This window comes from Giraffa tippelskirchi, chromosome 6, assembly GCF_054371585.1.
Source record: "Giraffa tippelskirchi isolate mGirTip1 chromosome 6, T2T-mGirTip1v1.2.pri, whole genome shotgun sequence".
NCBI lineage: Eukaryota > Metazoa > Chordata > Mammalia > Artiodactyla > Giraffidae > Giraffa > Giraffa tippelskirchi.
In genome coordinates, this window is record NC_137280.1 from 8,015,805 (window position 1) to 8,037,508 (window position 21,704).

The 21,704-nt window shown below is 38.7% G+C and overlaps 1 protein-coding gene across 1 annotated transcript in view; it reads left to right on the forward strand.

Moving 5' to 3' along the window:
* The window catches only part of SLC26A7 (solute carrier family 26 member 7), a 138,878-nt gene that overhangs the window by 56,501 nt on the left and 60,673 nt on the right, over positions 1 to 21,704 (forward strand). Inside the window, exons 7-10 of the mRNA XM_081496849.1 lie at positions 7,750 to 7,902; positions 11,975 to 12,057; positions 17,282 to 17,429; positions 19,719 to 19,832. Coding sequence (XP_081352975.1) covers positions 7,750 to 7,902; positions 11,975 to 12,057; positions 17,282 to 17,429; positions 19,719 to 19,832 — 498 coding nt within the window. The remainder of the gene's footprint in view (positions 1 to 7,749; positions 7,903 to 11,974; positions 12,058 to 17,281; positions 17,430 to 19,718; positions 19,833 to 21,704) is intronic.

Consider the following 21,704-nt stretch of genomic DNA (forward strand, 5'->3'; position numbering starts at 1 on the left):
GGATAGGAGAAGACGAATTGTTGAACAAGATAATCTCAGATAGTGTTAATGAAGGAAACCAGGCAGTGTAATTGAAAGCAGATAATGTGATAGAGTAAAGAAGTAATTATGCTCAGTTTGTATTAATTGGGAAATTAAACGAATCACCAGATATAAGACGGCTAGTCTAACGCCTGGAAATGTTAGTTCTCTGACTCTTACCGAAAGCGCTGAAATTTGAACAGTCTCTCTCATTTTTCCCACCCCGGTCTGCCTTCAAACCATATGTTTGTGGTAGGGATAATATAAAAATGTCTTTCAATTTGAGCTGGAGAGAAGGAATTAGAAGGATTGCACTGTATAGACACAAGTATACTTTCACCAAATGTGTATATGTTAAAAAAAAAAAAAGTCACGGTTCCCTGTTCTCATAGTTTTTGCATTCAGGTCAAAAGGCTTTGTTTCTTTTCTTTGACTGATGTGATCCTTCTGCTGAAGAGCTTGTTTGCTGAGAAGCAGCGAGGTGCCATTGAATACCACCACTAACCAGAATCAAAGATTCCACTTTCCGTGACAGTCTCTCTTTCAAAGCGTGGCATCTCCTCTCCATACATCCTATGGAGAAAAGGAAGTACCAAGGAAGTATGGGAAAATTGTTTGCTGAATTGAAAGAAGAGAACAGTGTGTGAGGCACTGGTAAAATGGTGAATGTGTTGGTCAGGTGTTCAGAGAACCTGTGTCACGGTTTTGACTCTCGCTCACAAGTCAACTCACCTAGGATAGGTAAGTTACAGATCTTTGGAACCTTGGTTTCTACATCTGTAGAAATTCTTGAAGATGTGGGAATACCAGACCACCTTACCTGCCTCCTGAGAAACCTGTATGCAGGTCAAGAAGCAACATTTAGAAGCGGACAGGAACAATGGGCTGGTTCAAAATCAGGAAAGGAGCACATCTAAGCTGTATATTCTTACCCTGCTTATTCAACTTATATGCACAGTACATCAGGCAAAATGCTGGGTTGTGTGAAACTCAAGCTGGAATCAGCATTGCTTGGAGAAATATCAATAACCTTAGATATCTAGATGACACCACCTTAATGGCAGAAAGCAAAGAGGAACTAAAGAGCCTCTTGATGAAGGTGAAACAGGACAGTGAAAAAGCTGGCTTAAAACTCAACATTCCAAAAAATGAAGATCATGGCATCTGGTCCCATCATTTCATGGCAAATAGATACGGAAACAATGAAAACAGTGGCATACTTTATGTTCTTGGGATACAAAATCACTGTGATGGTGACTGCAGCGATGAAATTAAAAGACCACTTACTCCTTGGAAGAAAAGCTATGACCAACCTGGACAGTATATTCAAAAGCAGATACATCACTTTGCCATCAAGGGTCCATATAGTGAAAGCAATGGTTTTTCCAGTAGTTATGTATGGATGTGAGAGTTGGACCATAAAGAAGGCTGAGCACTGAAGAACTGATGCTTTTGAACTGTGTTTTTGGAGAAGACGCTTGAGATTCCCTTGGAATGCAAGGAGATCCAACCAGTCCATCCTAAAGGAAATCAACCCTGAATACTCATTGGAAGAACTGATGCTAAGTTGAAGCTCCAATACTTTGGCCACCTGATGTGAAGAGCCTATGTTTTGGAAAAGACCCTGATGCTGGGAAAGATTGAAGGCAGGAGGAGAAGGAGATGACAGAGGATGAAATGGTTGGATGGCATCACCGACTCAATGGACATAAGTTTGCCCAAACTCTTGGGAGATAGTGAAGGACATGGAGGCCTGGCATGCTGCAGTCCGTGGGGTTGCAAAGAGTTGGACACGACTGAGCGACAGAACAACAATAACAACAAGAATGAGTTACACTCAACTGGTTGATTTCTAAGCTCCTTCTAGCTCTGACAGATGTCTTCTAAATACTGCCTTTGTTAGGCACTGTAGCTGAAATCCTTACCACAGCTATTTGCCACGCTTATTTATCTGTGATAGATATTTAGGCAGTTGGCTGTCTCTCTTAATGGTACAAAATTGTTGTTTTGAAGAAATTACTGATTTACTCGTTTGCGGCTATGCTGGGTCTCCCTTGCTCTGCATGGGCTCTCTTGTTGCTAGCGGGCTGCTGTCTCTTGCATGCTCTGACTTCTCACTGCAGCGGCTTCTGTTGTTTCAGAGCACAGGCTCCAGGCACGGGGCCTCAGGAGTTCTGGCACATGACCCCAGCTTCTCCACAGCCTGCAGAATCCTCCCGGACTAGAGATGGAATCTGTGTCCCTGTACTGGCAGGTGGATTCTTATCCACAGGGCCACCAGGGAAGTCCCACTTAATGCTAGTCCTTATTTAGGCACTGTTACTAAAAGCTTCCTGTTTAGTTTCATTTTTTGTTTTAAAATACTTTTATCTTGGTTAACAAAGAGAAAGGAATTTATTAGAGTATATGGAAGTGAAAGTGGAATTCTCTAGGCCAGAATACTGGAGTGGATAGCCTTTCCCTTCTCCAGGGGATCTTCCCAACCCAGGAATTGAACTGGGGTCTCCCGCATTGCAGGCAGATTCTTTACCTACTGAGCTATCAGGGAAGCCATATAGGGAATTCCAAAGACAAATACTGTGAGTCCCTTTGTCTTCCGTGTTGCTAGGGCTGCCAGGACAAACTGGGTGACTTTAAAAATAGAAATCTATGTTCTCATGGTTCTGAAGGCTGGAAGTGAAAGTTCAAGGTGTCTGCAAGACTGGTTTCCTCTGAGGCCTCTGTGTTTCGCTTGTTTGTAACCATCCTCCTGCCTGTTCACATGGTGGGGCCTCTGTGCCTCTGCATCCCTGGTGTCTTTCCGTCTGTCTTAGTCTCTTCTTTTTGTAAAGACACTGGTCCGATTGGATTGGGGCACACCCTAAAAGCATCATTTTAACTTAATTACCTTTATAAAGGCCCATCTGGTTGGATGGCATCACCCAATTGACGTGACTTTGGGCAGACTCCAGGAGATAGAAAAGAGCAGGGAAGCCTTGCATACTGCAGTCCTTGGGGTCACGAAGAGCTGGACGTGACCTAGGGAGTGAACAACAGCAAGTGTTAACAGTGAGAGAAGAGGAATATGAGTTCTTTCTCTCCATATTATTATGCTTATTCAGGGTAGAAGCTATTCCTATTTACATTTGTTACTATTACCATATTAAATGAAAGCTTTTATTAATTCAGTAATGTTTATAGAGTGCCTGATACCTGCCAGACACTATTTTAGGAGTTGAGACTCTATCATTGACAAAAAAATGTATTAAGAATGGCAAAATCGATAAAAACACATTAGAAAGTAGTGTATATGTATAAATGTATTTGTGTGTGTAAATGTCTGTTAAGTGCTTCAGAAAAATCTTCTCACTAAAGAAAATGATGAAAAATAGTATATGTATATGATGGATAGGCTATTTCATTCTTTGAAATATCTCAAAATTGATTTGTTTATGTGTACCAATGTATTTTTTATTTCATGCCAAATTATATTAAATGGACAATTTAAAGAATTACTAGTATTATAGTCTCAAAGTGAGCTAAACTCATATTTTACAAAACAGATTGGCTCAGTTCTGATGAAACAGTTTACTTATTTATCCATACATACGTGAACTATCTTTGCTTCTCTGAGGTCTAGAAAATGAATGATCGTCAATAGGAATTTTTCTATTGAAATGTAATTTGTGATAGCATACCCCAATGACTAGATTTATACTGGAAATTAAAAATGTCAATATGTATTTAGGATGCCTAGACCTATACTAAATGAGCATGTTTAATGTGTGTGTGTTTATACATGTCTATCCACCACTCATCTCCTATAAGCCAGCTTTAGCTGTGATTTCTCCATGTGGGTCCACACGACAGTCATTAGTATAACTCCTCATCAGTCTGTTTTTCTATTGGGTTCTTTGTTCTGCTTGTAACAAGTCTCTGCCCATTCCCATGTTTTTCGGGAACATCTTGTGAGATGTATTTTGGTCTGCAAATTTTAGTTTAATTCAGACAGACAGTAAAAACCCTGGAGAAGAGTTTCTCATTCGTTTCATTCTGGGATGGCCATTTTTATTACTGCAAACACATGTTCTCAAAAGGCACATTACAGGAAATTTGGTATGGCTTGGGTGTTTTCCACATTTTCTGATTTCTTCTACAGGTACTGTCATGGCATGCTCTTACTTCCATGGATTAAACAGAAGGAATAATCATCTAAATGTTTTAAAACAACTAGATGTTTGTTTTATTCTTGACAAATCATCTGAATGATATTCTCAGTGTTATACTTGGATTATGATAAATCATCACAAAATGTATATTTGGACAAAATTTTCTTGACCTCCTCCTGCTTCCATCCCTTAGACTATATTTCATTGAGTACCATTTTGGATTTTTGTCCTGGGCTTGGTGAAAGGGGTAACTATGAGAAATGCAACCTGTTTCTTCATTTGCTGTAGGAGTTCTGTGAGTAGATGTTATTCACAACTTAGAAAGAGAGGAAAAATATTGTCTGCATCTCAGATAACCATGACAAAATTATACCTGATTTTCTTTCCAAGTAGTGTGGGATACAATAGAAAGCTGTGAAAAAGATAACAAGTAAAGCTATATGACCCCCAATTATTCCTTAATGTATCTAATTACACAGTCAGATACATTTTTCTATGTGGACAAAGGAGTTTCTGGGTTCTACATTACCCTGATTCCTTTCACTCAACAAGGCTCCATTTTTACTGAATACATTTTCTTTGTTTGTTTGAAATAGTTACAGTATTAATAATAATTTTCTTTTTAAAAATTGATTATTAAAAAAATTAATTGGCAAAACCAATACAATATTGTAAAGTAAAATAAATAAATAAATAAATAAATAATTTTATTTTAATTGGAAGATAATTACTTTACAATATTGTGATGGCTCTTGCCATTCATTGATGTAAATCAGCCACAGGTACACATGGGTCCCCCATTCTGAACCCCCCCACCTTCCTCCCCACCCCATCCCTCTGGGTGGTCTCAGAGCACCAGCTTTGAGTGCCCTTCTTCATGCATCAAAATTGCACTGATCACCTATTTTACATAAGGTAATATATATGTTTCAATGCTATTCTCTCAAATCATCCCACCCTCACCTTCTCCCACAGAGTCCAAAAGTCTGTTCTTTACACCTGTGTCTCCTTTGCTGCCCTGCATAAAGGATCATTGTTACCATCTTTCTAAATTCCATATATATGCATTAATATACAGTATTTGTGTTTCTCTTTCTGACTTACTTCACTCTGTATAATAGGCTCCAGTTTCATCCCCTCATTAGAACTGACTCAAATGCATTCCTTCTTATAGCTTAGTAATATTCCATTGTGCATATGTACCACAACTTCCTTATCCATTTGTCTGCTGATGGACGTCTAGGCTGCTTCTACATCCTAGCTATTGTAAATAGGGCTGCAATGAACATTGAGGTACATGTGTCTCTTTCAGTTCTGGTTTCCTTGGAGTGGATGCCCAGCAGTGGGATTGGTGGGTCATGTGGCAGTTCTATTTCCAGTTTTTTAAGGAATCTCCACACTGTTCTCCATAGTGGATGTACCAGTTTGCATTCCCAGCAACAGTGTAAGAGTGTTCCCTTTTCTCTACACCCTCTCCTTCATTTACTGTCTGTACACTTTTTTGATGATGGCCATTCTGACTGGCATGAGATGATACAATTTTAAATATATATGTACCCAACATAGGAGCACCTCAATACATAAGGCAAAGGCTAACAAGTATGAAAGGGAAAATTAATAGTAACACAGTAATAGTGGGAGACTTCAATATGCTGCTCACACCTATGGATAGATCAACTAAACAGAAAATTAACAAGGAAACACAAGCTTTAAATGATACAATGGACCAGTTAGACCTAATTGACAGCTACAGGGCATTTCACCCCAAAACAATGGGTTTCACCTTTTTCTCAAGTGTACATGGAACATTCTCCAGGATAGATCACATCCTGGGCCATAAATCTAGCCTTGGTAAATTAAAAAAAAATTGAAATCATTTCAAGCATCTTTTCTGATCACAATGCAGTAAGATTAGATAATTTTCAATATATAGAATCAGTATTTGGATAGTCTGACATACTTCATTTACACCAGGTATATTCCTGATCCCTGTATCAGATGGGTTCAATTGGGAAACCTACTGAGCAGAATTTTAGAAGATGCTGAGAAAAGCTTATATAAAATCTTTTGGTCTGTTATCTATACAGTGTTTTATTCCAATATTTTTAGTTGTGTTCTAATTATTGTTGAGATACTAAAAAGAGAGGGCAAAGAATGCCAACAAATTGGGCTACTATAAGAACAGCCTGTATGCTAAAGTAAAACCTAATTTTTATCACTTGAAGCTAGACCTAATAAATTAACTGTGGATGAACAGAAATGAGAATAAAAATCAGATTTACATGTTGCAAGAGAAGGCATTGAGACATTTTGAAGATAAATATTAAAGGCCTATGTAAAATCTTTACAATTATACAAGTCATACATCTTTGTCAGAGAAAATTTGAAAGATACAGAGAAACACAAATATCTCCTTACACAGAGCTATTAACTTCCAGATATATCCATTAATATTTAAAGTACATGTGTGTGTTTGATTCTGGGCTTTGTAAAAGTGGTGGGGTTCAACAGAGCCTGCTGCTGCTGCTGCTTAGTCACTTCAGTCATGTCCAACTCTGTGCAACCCTATGGACTGTGGCCTGCCAGGCTCCTCTGTCCTGGAATTCTCTCATTTCAGTTCAGTCACTCAGTCGTGTCCTACTCTTTGTGACCCCATGGACCGCAGCACGCCGGGCTTCTCTGTCCATCACCAGCTCCCAGAGCTTACTCAAACTCATGTCCATCGAGTCAGTGATGCCATCCAACCATCTCATCCTCTGTTGTCCCCTTCCCCTCCTGCCTTCAATCTTCCCCATCATCAGGGTCTTTTCCAATGAGTCAGATCTTCACATCAAGTGGCCAAAGTATTGGAGCTTCAGCTTCAGCATCAGTCCTTCCAATGAATATTCAGGACTGATTTCCTTTAGGATGGACTGGTTGATCTCCTTGCAGTCCACAGGACTCTCAAGAGTCTTCTCCAACACCACAGTTCAAAAGCATCAATTTTTCAGTGCTCAGCTTTCTTTATAGTCCGACTTTCACATCCATACATGACTACTGGAAAAACCATAGCTTTGACTAGACGGGCCTTTGTCGGCAAAGTAATGTCTCTGATTTTTAATATGCTGTCTAGATTGGTCATAGCTCTTCTTCCAAGGAGCAAGCATCTCTAGGCAAGAATAAAGCAGATTCTTTACTGCTGAGCCACCAGGGAAGCCCTTAACAGAGCCTATAGTTATTTGAGAGCCCTTATTTGCTCTTAACAACGAGTCTGCATGTAGCTAATGAGTTTTAGATCTCTGCCCATTGAAGTAACTGAGAAGGAGCTGGAAGTGTAGTAGTGTCCTTAGGTGGGACGGAATGAACACTGAGTTTGGTGGAAGAATCAAGGGGAAAGCAGTTCTGTACATGCAGATGAATTATAACCTTATCTATATCAGCATTGACCGATACCCTTCTACGTCCCACTGTTTCACCCCTCTCCCTTTCAGCTATTTTTTTTTTTTTGCAAGACATCAGAGCATTCATCTGGGGACAGATTTTAATTTTGGTATATTGTGGATGATCCTGAAATTTGTTTGTATTTTTCTTATTACTGTAGATCTATGCATATATCTTTAAAAACATCAAGTCTGTGCAGCTGGAAGCACTGCTCTTATCCTTGCTAAGCATCGTGGTGCTTGTACTGGTTAAAGAGTTGAATGAACAGTTTAAGAAGAAAATTAAAATTGTTCTTCCTATTGACTTAGTTTTGGTAAGTACAAAATGAACATTTAACTTTCTTCCCCGCAATGCTTGCAACTGCTGTGGGTAACGTGCAAAGGCACACCTTATTGTCTATAGTAACCCACAATTAGTCCTGTCTCTCATTAAAGCAAGACTAATTTGTGTGGCTATACATTCATGTAAAGACAGGAAATATTTTGAGTCAATAATTTAAAAGAGGCACACATGTTTCTAATTTTTGCAGAATTTCTCATATACTTGTATATTTTCGGATAAATAAGAGAACATATAGCCTAAAATTTTAAATATGGAGACATTTCTAAGGATGGGACTCAAAAGATCTCTGGCATGATTCTCCATAAAGCAGTAAAAAGCGAAACCAAATCTTTTTGATATGGCATCTATATGCTGCATAGAAATATTATCAATCAGCAAATGTCCATTAATGGTTGATAGATTTATTATATTTACTAACCTAATTTTTCTTCATTGAAAGGATATTCTCATAATTTTCAGTGGCCAAGGCTGATTCTCTGCTATTTTTGTTGTTGTAGTTGGCAAAGCAACAAATTGTACTTTGCTCCTAAGGCTTATGAAGTTCAAAAATACATTTTGAAATTTTAAGAGCCTCAAATGGGGACTATTTTTTAAAAAAATATTTATTTGTTTTTAATTGATGATTGCTGTACAATATGGGTTTGGTTTCTACCATACATCAACATGATTCAGCCATAGGTATACATATGTCCCCTCCTCCCTGTTAAAACTCCCTCCCACCTCCCACTCTTTCCCACCCCTCTAGGTTGTTACAGAGCCCTGGTTTTAGTTTCTAATGGGAACCCTTAACTAAACAAAGCATTACATTGAAAATGAAATGTTAAGCAAACCAGTCTTCTAATTTACTTATTATTAATTGGCTTTAGTTTCTTGTTATTAGTGATAAGTAGTGTCTAAATAATTTCACCTATTGAAATATCTCTTCACACTATTGAAATAGTGTAGAATTTATGTATATGTATATAAGGCTCAGTTCCGTCGCTCAGTCGTGTCCGACTCTTTGCAACCCCATGGACTGCAGTACGCCAGGCCTCCCTGTCCATTACCAACTCCTGGAGTTTACTCCAACTCCTGTTCATCGAGTCAGTGATGCCATCCAGCCATCTCATCCTCTGTCGTCCCCTTCTCCTCCTGCCCTCAATCTTTCCCAGTGTTGGGGTCTTTTCTAATGAGTCAGTTCTTCACATCAGGTGGCCAAAGTATTGGAGTTTCAGCTTCAACATCAGTCCTTACAATGAACACCCAGGACTGATCTCCTTTAGGGTGGACTGGTTGGATCTCCTTGCAGTCCAAGGGACTCTCAAGAGTCTTCTCCAACACCACACTTCAAAAGCATCGGTTCTTTGGCACTCAGCTTTCTTTATACTCGAACTCTCACATCCATGCATGACTACTGGAAAAACCATAGCCTTGACTCGATGGACCTTTGTTGATAAAGTAATGTCTTTGCCTTTTAATATGCTATCTAGGTTGGTCATAACTTTCCTTCCAAGGAGTAAGTGTCTTTTCATTTCATGGCTGCAGTCACCATCAGCAGTGATTTTGGAGCCCTCCAAAATAAAGTCAGCCACTGTTTCCACTGTTTCCCCATCTATTTGCCATGAAGTGATCAGACCAGATGCCATGATCGTAGTTTTCTGAATGTTGAGCTTTAAGCCAACTTTTTCACTCTCCTCTTTCACTTTCATCAAGAGGCTCTTTAGTTCTTCTTCACTTTCTGCCATAAGGTTGGTGTCATCTGCATATCTGAGGTTATTGATATTTCTCCCAGCAATCTTGATTCCAGCTTGTACTTCATCCAGCTTAGCGTTTCTCATGATGTACTCTGCATATAAGTTAAATAAGCAGGATGGCAACATGCCGCCTTGATGTACTGCTTTTCCTATTTGAAACCAGTCTGTTGTTCCATGTACAGCTTTATGTGTTGCTTCCTGACCTGCATACAGACTTCTCACGAGGCAGGTCAGGTGGTCTAGTATTCCCATCTCTTTCAGAATTTTCCATAGTTTGCTGTGATCCACACAGTAAAAGGCTTTGACATAGTCAGTAAAGCAGAAGTAGATGTTTTTTGGAACTCTCCTGCTTTTTCAACAATCCAGTGGATGTTAGCAGTTTGATTTCTGGTTCCTCTGCCTTTTCTAAATCCAGCTTGAACATCTGGAAGTTCATGGTTCACATATTGTTGAAGCCTGACTTGAAAAATTTTGAGGATTACTTTGCTAGCTTGTGAGTGCAGCGCTTTCACAGCATCTTTTCACCTACAATGGGATTCATGAGTATATATATGGATACTTTTCCCCCAGCACCCAGACTCCAAACACATCTCCACTTTTCATCCACTACAACTGTCCCTTGGCCTTTCCTTGGACCATGCTGGAAGAGTAGACCTGGGGAAGGTGTCCGGAAGCAGACTTTGACAGGAAATTATAGATTCCTGGGAATTGAGTGTATGATCCAGAAATATGAGCCCGGTTTGGTTAGGTACCTCTCCTTTCCTCCACAAAACTCCATTTGATGAGAAGAGTTACAGTTGGAAGATGGCAGATGAGAACCTTCTAAAGCACTATCTGAAAGACAAAGTTAGTGACTTAAGTTACTTAATTTTAATATTGGCTATGTGTATTGAACACCATGCATTCTTCCATTTTCAGTCAGGATTCAGCATCTTGTGGCTATGGTATATTTTCTTTTACAGCTCACAGTATTTTCTGATGACATAAATATTTCATGAAAATTAGTAGCAATCAAAATGTATTAACTGGCTTGGAAATTTTTTGATACATTAATATTTCTGATTCCAACCCAATCGCCTGAATTTTTTACTACTACTGTATTTAGAAAATACACTTATGTCATAATATTTATAAAGTTTGAAACTATTACCCGTCGAGTTTTATTGCCTTTTAAAAAATTCTCAAGGCTCCTTTGTTTTTTAAGTCTATTTAATGTTTTAAGAAATCTTATAAATTCAGTTAAATATCATCACAGAGAAGAGAAATATACGGCAAAAATCCCTGCAAAATAATATTATTGGACATTATTAGATATTCCTTATTTTGCTAGTGTGATTTTTTATACCTTTTTTCTGACCATGTATATGGTAAATTTATACTTTGGGTAATTAGTGTGTTTCTTTTTAACAAAAAAGCATAGTATAGAAATGGTTAAACAGGTACCAAACTGATAGATAACCATGTGAAATTTCCAGTACCTATTAAATAATCAAAAGAATGAAGAACATGTGAAAATGGATGGAAAACATTAAGGTGATATGACTGGTGAAAACGAATCCTGAACAGAATTCTGAACAAACATTTTAAAGGGGCTTGTGGATATTGCAGAGAACACATGGCCGTGCTTGCCATATGTTGTACAATAGAGGGTCAGCCTCCTGAAACTCAGGGAGGTCATTTAAAAAATATTGGGTTCAACACATTATTAACTAGCATATTTTACTTCAAGAAATAGCAAAAGCTCAAAATTCAAGATTATTCAAGGAGACTGTAAATCATCAATTACTAACCTATGTTAGGAATATTGATATAGCATCTTAAACTCTTTAGTGACTACTCCAATGAAAGGAAAATGTTCTGTATTAAAGCATTCCTTCATATCATGAGAGCCAAGTATTTAGGTTGGACAGTGGTATCTTTGCATACACACACACACACACACACACACACACACACACACACACACACACACACACACACACACACACACACAAGCACACATTCCTATATTCTGTATTCTGCTCCCCTTCAGAATCAGACATAACTGGGCTGCTATAATTAGAAAAGATATGATAAAAGTTGTATTATTGTAGTGCCATTTAATTTTTGAGACTGCAGATTAAGTGCTCTCAAATCTCAGAGGGAATTTTTATTTAAATGTTTTCTTAGTTTTAAAAAATCTGTGCAACTACTCTATTACTCTTGATAATGATGGAGCAGATGAATAATGTTTGCTTTTAAAAATAGTTTTAGGATGTTTGAGAGACAGGAATAATTTTCTTTTTCTCTTTTTCAAATGGAACCACACAGATTATTGCTGCATCTTTTACTTGTTATTGTACCAATATGGAAAACACATACGGATTAGAAGTAGTTGGTCACATTCCAAAAGGGTAATGTAGTCTTTTTTATTTTTCTCTTTCCTTTTGTTTGTTTGTTTGTTGATGGAGGAAGCAACGGGGGAGTAGGTGGGTATGAATTTTATTTCTTTCACATAGCTTTTGAGCTATATGTGGTACAAAATTCTGGTTAATTTCTATTTTACAGTGATAGAAGCAGTTCACAATAAAGAAAAATAACTTCTTAAAGTGTATATCTATTATTTGAGAACTTGATAACTATTTTATACAGCATTGCTTCAAGTAAAAGATTTGAAAATTATTAATACACATTATTTGAAAAAGAAAGCAGAACATTGAATTTCCAAATTAGAGTCATGCTCTAGCCTTCCCTATTCTACCCACACATTCTTATGACTATTTTTATTTCACTTAAAATATAGTAAAAGTACACAAGCATCATCTGAAATAGCAAGTACATAGACATGGGTGGTATGCATTGGTGAAAGAGAGGGTGGAAATAGAAAAGAGAGCATGTTTCCCACCTGTCTTAAAGCCTTCCTCTGGACACTAAGAGAAGATTAACAAAAAGAAGAACCTTCACCCTGAAAGTACAAAGTATTTTTCCAAATACAGCCTGAAAGAAAGCAACATCATCTTAGGGGAGAAAGAGGATGTCTTGTGAATCATTCTCTTTTAATGGGCTGTACTATACATCAATATTTATAAATTTGGGGCAAAATTAGAGTTGTGGGCTTCCCTATATTTTTATCTTCCAGACATAGGACAATAGTGATTATAGGAATTGGCTTGTGTTTTCTGAAGGGTTCTCTACTTTACCTTCAAATTCAGTTTATTGTTTTTTATTCCTATAGGTTAATTTATCATTATTAATAATTAATCAAGCTTGATATTCATGAAACAAAGTTTCTTATAGTTTGAAACACTTTTATGTGTATGTCTTAGGGTTTCTAATGGTACAAATCACTTTGACTTTGGGTTAAACTTGAGGGAGTGGGCAAAAAAGACCATGCCTCTCCATCTAGTCTAATTAGCCTTTATTTTGAGTGACTTTTACAAACTCATCTTCTTAAAAAAATCATTGAAAAAGTATGGCATTGATAAGAGATGGAGCTGAGGTTGAATCCCAGCTCTAGCATCACTTTGTGATTAAGGTACATTTTTTAGAAGGTTTTCTTCTCTATACATTACACTAGTGGTACTTGATCCAGGGATTGTGGGGAGAATTTAATAAAACTGCTACTATGAAAGTGCTGAGCATTCAGTTTACATGCTCAGTATTACATCAACATTAATTATTTTCCCCTTTTCTTCTACTGTTGCCCCAGAGGGATTTTTTTAAAGAGGGGAGTTAAGTGTCACAAAGCATCATCAGGGGTAAATAAATAATGATACTTTGGCTCAAGTGGTTTTCAAAAAAAAGAAAAAGACAATGACTGGGGATTAGTTGGAAGAAATATTTTTAATAGTTGTTTAAAACTGAGAAACAGAAGCTTGCACAAGCCTCTTAGCCTCATCCACCAGAGGGCAGACAGAAGGAGCAGGAAGAACACAGTCCCACAACTTCAAGAACAAAAACCACAACCACAGAAAGTTAATCAAAATGAATAGGCAGAGGATTATATTCCAGGTGAAGGAAAAAGATAAAATCAAACTAAAAGAACAACTAAATGAAGTGGAGATTGGCAAGCTTCCAGAAAAAGAATTCAGAATGATGATGAAGATGATCCAGGATCCTGGGAAAAGATGAACAACAAAAACAAAGATTTGCAAGTTACAAAATTAATACACAGAAATCACTTGCATTTCTATACATTAACAATGAAATATTAGGGAGAGAAATTCAAGAAACAATTCCATTTACTATCAAATCAAGAAGAATAAAATACCTAGGAATAAGCTTATTTAAAGAGACAAAAGACCTATACTCTGAAAAATATAAGATGCTGATGAAACAAATCAAAGGCACAAAGAGATGGAAAGATATACCATGTTTGTAGATTAGAAGAATTAATATTGGCAAAATTACCATACTACCCAAAGCAATCTACAGATTCAGTGCAATCCCTATCAAATTACCACTGGCATTTTCACAGAAGTAGAATCAAAAATCTTAAAATTTGTATGGAGATGCAATAGACCCAGAATGGCCAAAGCAATCTTGAGAAAGAAAAACAGAGGTAGAAGAACCAGGTGCCCTGATTTCAGATTATACCACAAATCAAAACAGTATGGTACTAGAACAAAAATAGAAACATAGGTTAATGGAACATGATAGAAAGTGCAGAAATAAACTCACACACTTCTGGTCAATTAATCTATGACAAAGGAGGCAAGACAACATAATACTGGAACGATAGTCTCTTCAACAAATGGTGCTGGGAAAATTGGACAGCGACATGTAAAAAATGAAAGTTGTGTGCTGTGTGTTTAGTTGCTCGGTTATGCCCAACTTTTTGCTACCGCACGGACTGTAGCCCGCCAGGCTCCTCTGTCCATGGGGCTTCTCCAGGCAAGAATACTGGAGTGGGTTCACATGCCCTTTTCCAGAGTATCTTCCCAACCTAGAGATCTAACTCAGGTCTCCCACATTGCAGGCAGATTCTTTACCATCTGAGCCACCAGGGAAGCCCAGGAATACTGGAGTGGGTAGCCTATCCCTTCTCCAGGGGATCTTCCTGACCCAGGAATTCAACCCAGGGTCTCCTGTATTGCAGGTGGATTCTTTACTAGCTGAGCTACCAGGGAAGTCCTAGAATGGGTTGCCATGCTCTCCTCCAGGGGATCTTCTCAACCCAGGGATTGAACCCAGGCTTCCCACATTGTAGGTGAATTCTTTACTGTCTCAGCCACCAGCAAAGCCCACATGTTAGAAAGTGAAATTAGATCATTCTTTGACATCATACAGAAAAATAAGCTCAAAATGGATTAAAGATCTAAATGTGACAGTGGACACTATAACACTCCCAGAGGAAAACATAGGCAGAGTACTCTGACGTAAATCACAGCAATATCTTTTTTAATCTGTCTTCCAGAATAATGGAAATAAAAACAAAAATATATAAATAGGATGTACTTAAACTCAAAACTTTTTCATAGCAAAGGAAACAATAAAGAAAACCAAAAAACAATACACATATTGGAAAAAAATATTTGCTAAGGATGTGATTGACAAGGGATTGGTTTCCAAAATTTACCAACAGCTCATGACACTTAAGCAGCATTAAAACAAATAATCCAGTTTAAAAATGGGCAGAAGACCTAAACAGACATTTCTCAAACGAAGACATACCGATGACCAAGAAGCACATGAAAAGATGTTCAACATCACTAATTACTAGACAGAAGCAATTCAAAACTTCAGCGAGGTATCATCTCACACCAGCCAGAATTTGTTGGTGTTCAGTCACTCTGTCGTGTCCGACTCTATGACCCCACGGACTGCAGCGTGCCAGGCTTCCCCTGACCATTTTCCAGCCAGAATGGTCATCATCAAAAATCCACAAACACTAAGTGCTGGAGAGGGTGTGGAGAGAAGGGAACCCTCCTACACTGTTGGTGTGAATGTAAATTGATACTGCCACTGTGTAGCACAGTATGGAGGTTCCTTAAAAATCTAAAAACAGAGCTACCATATACCCTGCAATCCCACTCCCGGGGATATATCTGGAGCAAAACATAATCTGAAAGGGTACATGCACCCTGAGTTCATTGCAGCACTGTATACACTAGCCAAGAAATGGAAGCAACCTAAATGTCTATCGACAGTAATGGATAAAGAGGATGTGGTACACATATACAGTGAAATATTACTCAGCCATTAAAAAGAATGAAATAACGTCATGTGCAGCAACATGGATGGGCCTAGAGAATGTCATAGTGAATAAGGTAAGTCAGATAGAGAAGGAGAAATATTGTATGATATTCTTATATGTGGAATCTAAAAACAAAAATGATACAAATGTACTTACAAAACAGAAAGAGACTCATGAACTTAACAAACTTATGGTTGTTGGGGGGAGGGATTGGAGAAGGGATAGTTAAGGAGTTTGGGATGGACATGTACACATTGCTATATTTAAAATGGGTAACCAGCAAAGACCTTCCATAGCACATGGAACTCTGCTCAATATTAGTGGCAGCTGGGATGGGAGGGGAGTTTGGGAAAGAGTGGATACATGTATATGTATGGCTGAGTCCTTTTGCTTCCCACCTGAAATTATCACAATATTGTTAGTCTGCTACACTGCAATAAAAAATAAAAAAATAACAAAAAGTAAAACTGAGAAATAGTGTTAGCTCTTATGTGGTCCCACGTTTTGCAACAGAGGGTAGATGGAGCCTATATAGATATTTTTCATAATGTGGTACATAGAGTCACAAAATTCAACTAAGTACATTTAGAGGTCTATTGGGTTTATTCAATAATTCCTTAATTGAGCAGCAGCCCGTCTACCAAATCGAAAGGAGCTCCGAAGAGCTAAGCAAAATAAAAGGCATTTATAGTCAGAAGGAGGACAGGAAAAGGGAGTTTTTAGCAAAGAGTAGATTGTTTCCGGTAAGTTTGCCTTCCTATGGGGTGTGGAAGGGCACATTACCTCACTGGTGTTGACCAGGTAATTCCAGGCTGTTTGTCTCAGATTACATTCCTGGAATACGGTGAAACTTCACTTCAGTTAGGTATTAATTCTTGATTTGCTTACATGGGGCTTAGCACAAATGACTCCACTGTGGGTCTGTTGTCTCTTTTTAACAATCATTAAGTGCACCATGAAAGGGTCAAGTTAAAAACATAATTAACTCAATGGCAAACTTAAGGATTAGCTCAAGAATCATAGCTCACAGTAAACTAGTGTTTGCATCCAGTACTGTAGTATTCAAGGCAGGAAATACAGTTTCTAGTGCCAGTCACATAAATGTTTCACAAGATTCAATAAAAGAATGTTCCAGATTTGCTTTTGTTCTGAGGCAGGAAATCTTTGTTGAGTCAAAGTTTCTGTGCCATGACTTAACTTTCCTGGGAGTAAATGCCGGTTAAATGTGTGGCGCTCTCCCTTACGGTGTTCTTTGTGATTTTGCTTTTATCCAAAAAACGTAGAAAATAAAAGGCTTCTAAGGGCAAGGCTGCTTGGTTTTCTCAGGGGTATTTCATGTATTTTGTGTCAACTTCAGAGTCATTACCATAGTTGAATTCACTGCAAGTTGTTAAAGAAATTACATGTGAGTTGATGAGTTCAATACGGCCTTTCTTTCACAGAATTCCTCCACCCCGAGCTCCCCCGATGAGCATGCTCTCTGCAGTCATCACTGAAGCTTTTGGAGTGGCACTTGTAGGCTATGTGGCCTCACTGGCTCTTGCGCAAGGATCTGCCAAAAAATTCAGATATTCAGTTGATGACAATCAGGTGTAGTATGTCCCAGTCCCTCTCCACACCTCTCCATAGCTTTTCTATCATTTTGATGTGTACTGCCAGATGCTGAAAATGTTGAATTTATGAAAAATACAGCTTTCCTAAGTGTATAACAAGAATGGGCAGAACAAACCAAAACAAAAATCTGTAAATCACTGACCGAAAGGTGAAAATCTGAGCTTCGTGGGTTGGTTATAGTACACTTTAGTTTTTAAATAGAAGAATGTACTGTTCTTTATGTTTTTAGGAGAAAATCTAAATATATTTATGATTGCATGCCAACTTTTTAAAAAATTCGGATTTCAAAATACAAAGAACACTATTACCCTTCTTAGTAAAAAACTAAAGGATGAAAGGGTTTCTTAGCATACAAAGGAGGAAAATTTTATTGCGAATGTTTCTGAATCTACTTTTGCTGGTGTTTTGTCTCAAGCCCCACGGCCCTACATTCCTACACAGGTCTGCAGATATAGCTGTGCAGTATTGGTTAGAATGCCAAAGTACCTATATCTAAATCTCACTCTGAAATTGTTTCTATGCCCCAGTTTTGTCATCTGTAAAACATCAGATTTATTCATTCAACAGATGCGTATTGAACCCTACTGTATAGCAGACAGCGGTCTAGGAAGAAGGGATACAGCGGTGCATAACACAGACCATGTCTTTCTTCATCTCAAAACCTCCCAGTGGCTTCCCATGGTACTTAGATTAAAAGCCTATTGCCAAGGCTTACAAGGCCCTACCTGACCTTGCTACCATCCCTTTTCCTCTGTGATCTCATATTTTTTTTGTAGCCTGTCCTAGCCTCACTTCCTGCCTTGTTTTTTCTTGCGTTTACTAGTTATGTTGCTAGCTCAGAATGTCTGTACTTGCTGTTGCCTTTTCCAGAAATTCTGTACCCTCAAGTAGCTGCATTCCCCCTTTATTTAAACATCTCCTTCTTCGAGAGGCCTTTCTCGGTGAGCTAAATGCTCGTCTCCAGAACTTTCCCCTCTCTGTTTTACTTTCTGTGTTCGTCTTGCCTGTTGGTAGCATCCCTCCACTAGGACACCAGTCTGTGAGGGCAGGGAGTTTTGTCTGCGTTACTGGCAACAGCAGAAGCAGAAAAGCGTTAGGAAGCTTCTGCAGGAATCCAGGTGACATCTGATGACTTGGACCAGGATGCAGCAGTGAGGGAGATGAGAAGTGGACAGATTATGAATTGGATGTGGGCACCATCTGGGCAAAGGGGAAGTCAAGACTCTCTAAAGCTTTTGGCCCAAACAAACAGACCTTGAGGTGGGGAAGGGTGTGGGAGGACCAGAGTGGGAGGATGTAGAGCAATGGCTGATTAATTAAATTTGGGATACCTGTTCACCGTTCAAATGAAAATGCCGAGTAACAGGTTGCCTATATCAATCTGAAGTTCAAAAGAGTGCTCTAGGCTTGGAGATATAAATGTGGGGGTTGTCAACATGTATTTGGGTAGCTCAGAATAGAGAAAGAAGTGATCCAATATTTGTGAGATATTTGTGATTGTTTATATGAGAAGGAGCCACAGAGGAGGCTGAGGCGTGGTGGCCAGGGAGGTCGGAGGAAACCAAGAGGGTGAGAGGTCCAAGAAGGACCAGGAAGGAGGCTTTAAGGCGGAGAAAGTGAGAGATTGTGTCAAATGCCACTTTTACTGCCAGGGAAGGTAGGAATTAACCATTGGGTTAAGCACTCTGGAGGCCATTGGTGGGGTGGTGGGAACAAAGCCCTTTACTGTAGTAACTTGAGACCCGAGTAATTGGCAGCAGATACAGTAAATACCTTGTGCTTCCCTATAAAGCTGTTACTGTTACAAGGATTAAATGAGTGAAGGGCTCAGAACAGTTTCTGGCTCATTGTAAGCACTCAATAAATGTTAGCTATTTTTAGAATGGTGGTTAAATTACAACCAGTGGAGAGAACAGAAATAGAATACAAAAGACGTTCCATCCTATGACAAGCTTTATCTGCGGCCTCTAAAATTTGGGCTTCCCAGGTGGCGCAGTGGTAAGAATCCACCTGTCAGTGCAAGAGACGCTAGAGATGCAGGTTCCATCCCTGGGTCAGGAAGAGCCCATGGAGTAGGAAATGGCAACAATTCCAGCATTCTTGCCTGAATAAACAGACTCCTCCATGGACAGAGGAGTCTGGCCGACTAGAGTCCATGGTGTTGCAAGGAGTTGGGCATGACTGAGCACATCACACACACACACGCGCGCGCTATAAGTGCATTGTGATTGGAAATGATACATTTCCCTGTTATCATTCCTGTAGGAGTTCCTGGCCCATGGCCTCAGCAACGTGATCGCTTCATTTTTCTTCTGTATACCAAGTGCGGCTGCCATGGGAAGGACTGCCGGCCTGTACAGCACAGGGGCAAAGACACAGGTACCTTTATTCTTCAACAGGCACAGAAGGACAGAGGGAGAGGAGAGAGCGTCTCTCCAAATTCCCGAGAATACCGTTATTTCTTTAGTCTCTTAAAACTAGCATCAAGGCAGTTTACCTGTGCTCTTTCTTAGAAATGATGCTTGAGAAGCTGAAGGATTCGACCAGCGGTCAAAAAGAAAAAAGTCCTGTGCTCGCGGCAGTTTTCTCGTTGTCAGTCGCTGAACAAAGGCTCCCTCTAGTGGTGTCTCTGATTTTACTTTTTGCTAATCTAACCTGTCAGTTTGAAATTTTAAAATCTTCGTTCATTTCTTTTAAATAAAATGAAAACAGTTGTATGCAACATCAGTCCTTGATATGGACATTCCTGTCTATAGAAATGTAAACAAGTATGTGAATGAATAATACACTGTCTATGCACATTTTGGCTTAATGAAACATTGGTGTGTTTTAGGAACTGAAATCAATTTGACATTTTAGAGCCTGCTGTATACTAGTAATTATGCTGAATACTAGTAGGATATCCACGGTGGTAATTAAGATGATTCTGTGATGATGAGGATGGTGGTGGTGGTGGTGAAAGCATGTATTGAGTTATATGCCAGGCATTGCATGTCATACTTTTTTTAATAAATGAGCTCATTTAATATTTTAGGAAACTCAATGAAGGAGGCATAAGTATTATCCTACGTTTCCACATGAGAACTTTGAGGAAAAGAGGGTTAAACTAACTTACCCAGGTCACTGAGCTAGGAAGTGGCAGAGCTGAGATTTGAACCCAGATAGATTTACTCCAAATCTTGCATTCTTACCACTGTTCTATACAAGGAAATTCATGTGTATGTTAATTTAATAAATTAACACGAACAGCTAGCCATTGTTAAAACAATTCATGCATACTTTAATTTTAGGATTTTTTATGTTATTAGTTGTCTGTGATGGGTCTTGGTTGCTGCACACAGGCTTTCTCTAGTTGCAGTTTGTGGGGGGTGCTCTTTGTTGCCCTTCGTGGGCTTCTCATTGCAGCGGCTTCTCTTGTTGCAGAGCATGGGCTCTAGACAGGGGCTTCAGTAGTCGAAGCACGTGGGCTCAATAGTTGTGGCACACGGCTTTGTTGTTCTGCAGCATGTAGGATCTTCCTGGACCAGGGATCCAACTGGTGTCTCTTGCATTGCAAGTGGAATCTTTACCTACTGAGCAACCTGGGAAACCCATTTTTTAGTAGCCTACCTTATATTATGTCCTTTTGTGGGTGTTGTAGAGGAATAAATTTGAAAAGTGTATAGTTGTTGACCTTGGGGGAAAGTGGCAAGAGAAAGATGGGTAAATGAACATTAAAATATAGCATAAAAGTAATAAAATTATTGAAGAATGTACCATGGTACAGAGGGGAAGCAGTAACAAATTCTGAGTCTATAATAGTATGACATATTATTGCCACAACTCATCAGCAAAGATGTGTAATTCTCACTCAACGTTGTTTTACATGACAATTTGATTTTTAGGCGGTTCATGATTTAAAGCATAAGTTCATAATGTGCATTGGCACAAGCATTTTTGCCAACTCTCAAATATTTGTAATCTAAATTTGAATGTTTAATACATAGTGTACTCAATATCATTCCTTACTCTGAAGACTTACATCTATAAAATCCTAGGATTCTATAGTGATTTCCACCTGGTTTCTCATAAGGATGAGTGTGTGAGATTTCCTTTCACCAGTTCTGCATGGTTTTCTCTTCATTAGACTTCAGAAGAAATAAAAGGCACCTAACAAAATACTAATTCAGAGAAACAAAGCTCAGCAGACAGTATTTTTATGTTGTTTTGCTTGTTGAGATTGTCCCTAATCTGCTCAACTAGTCCCATTAA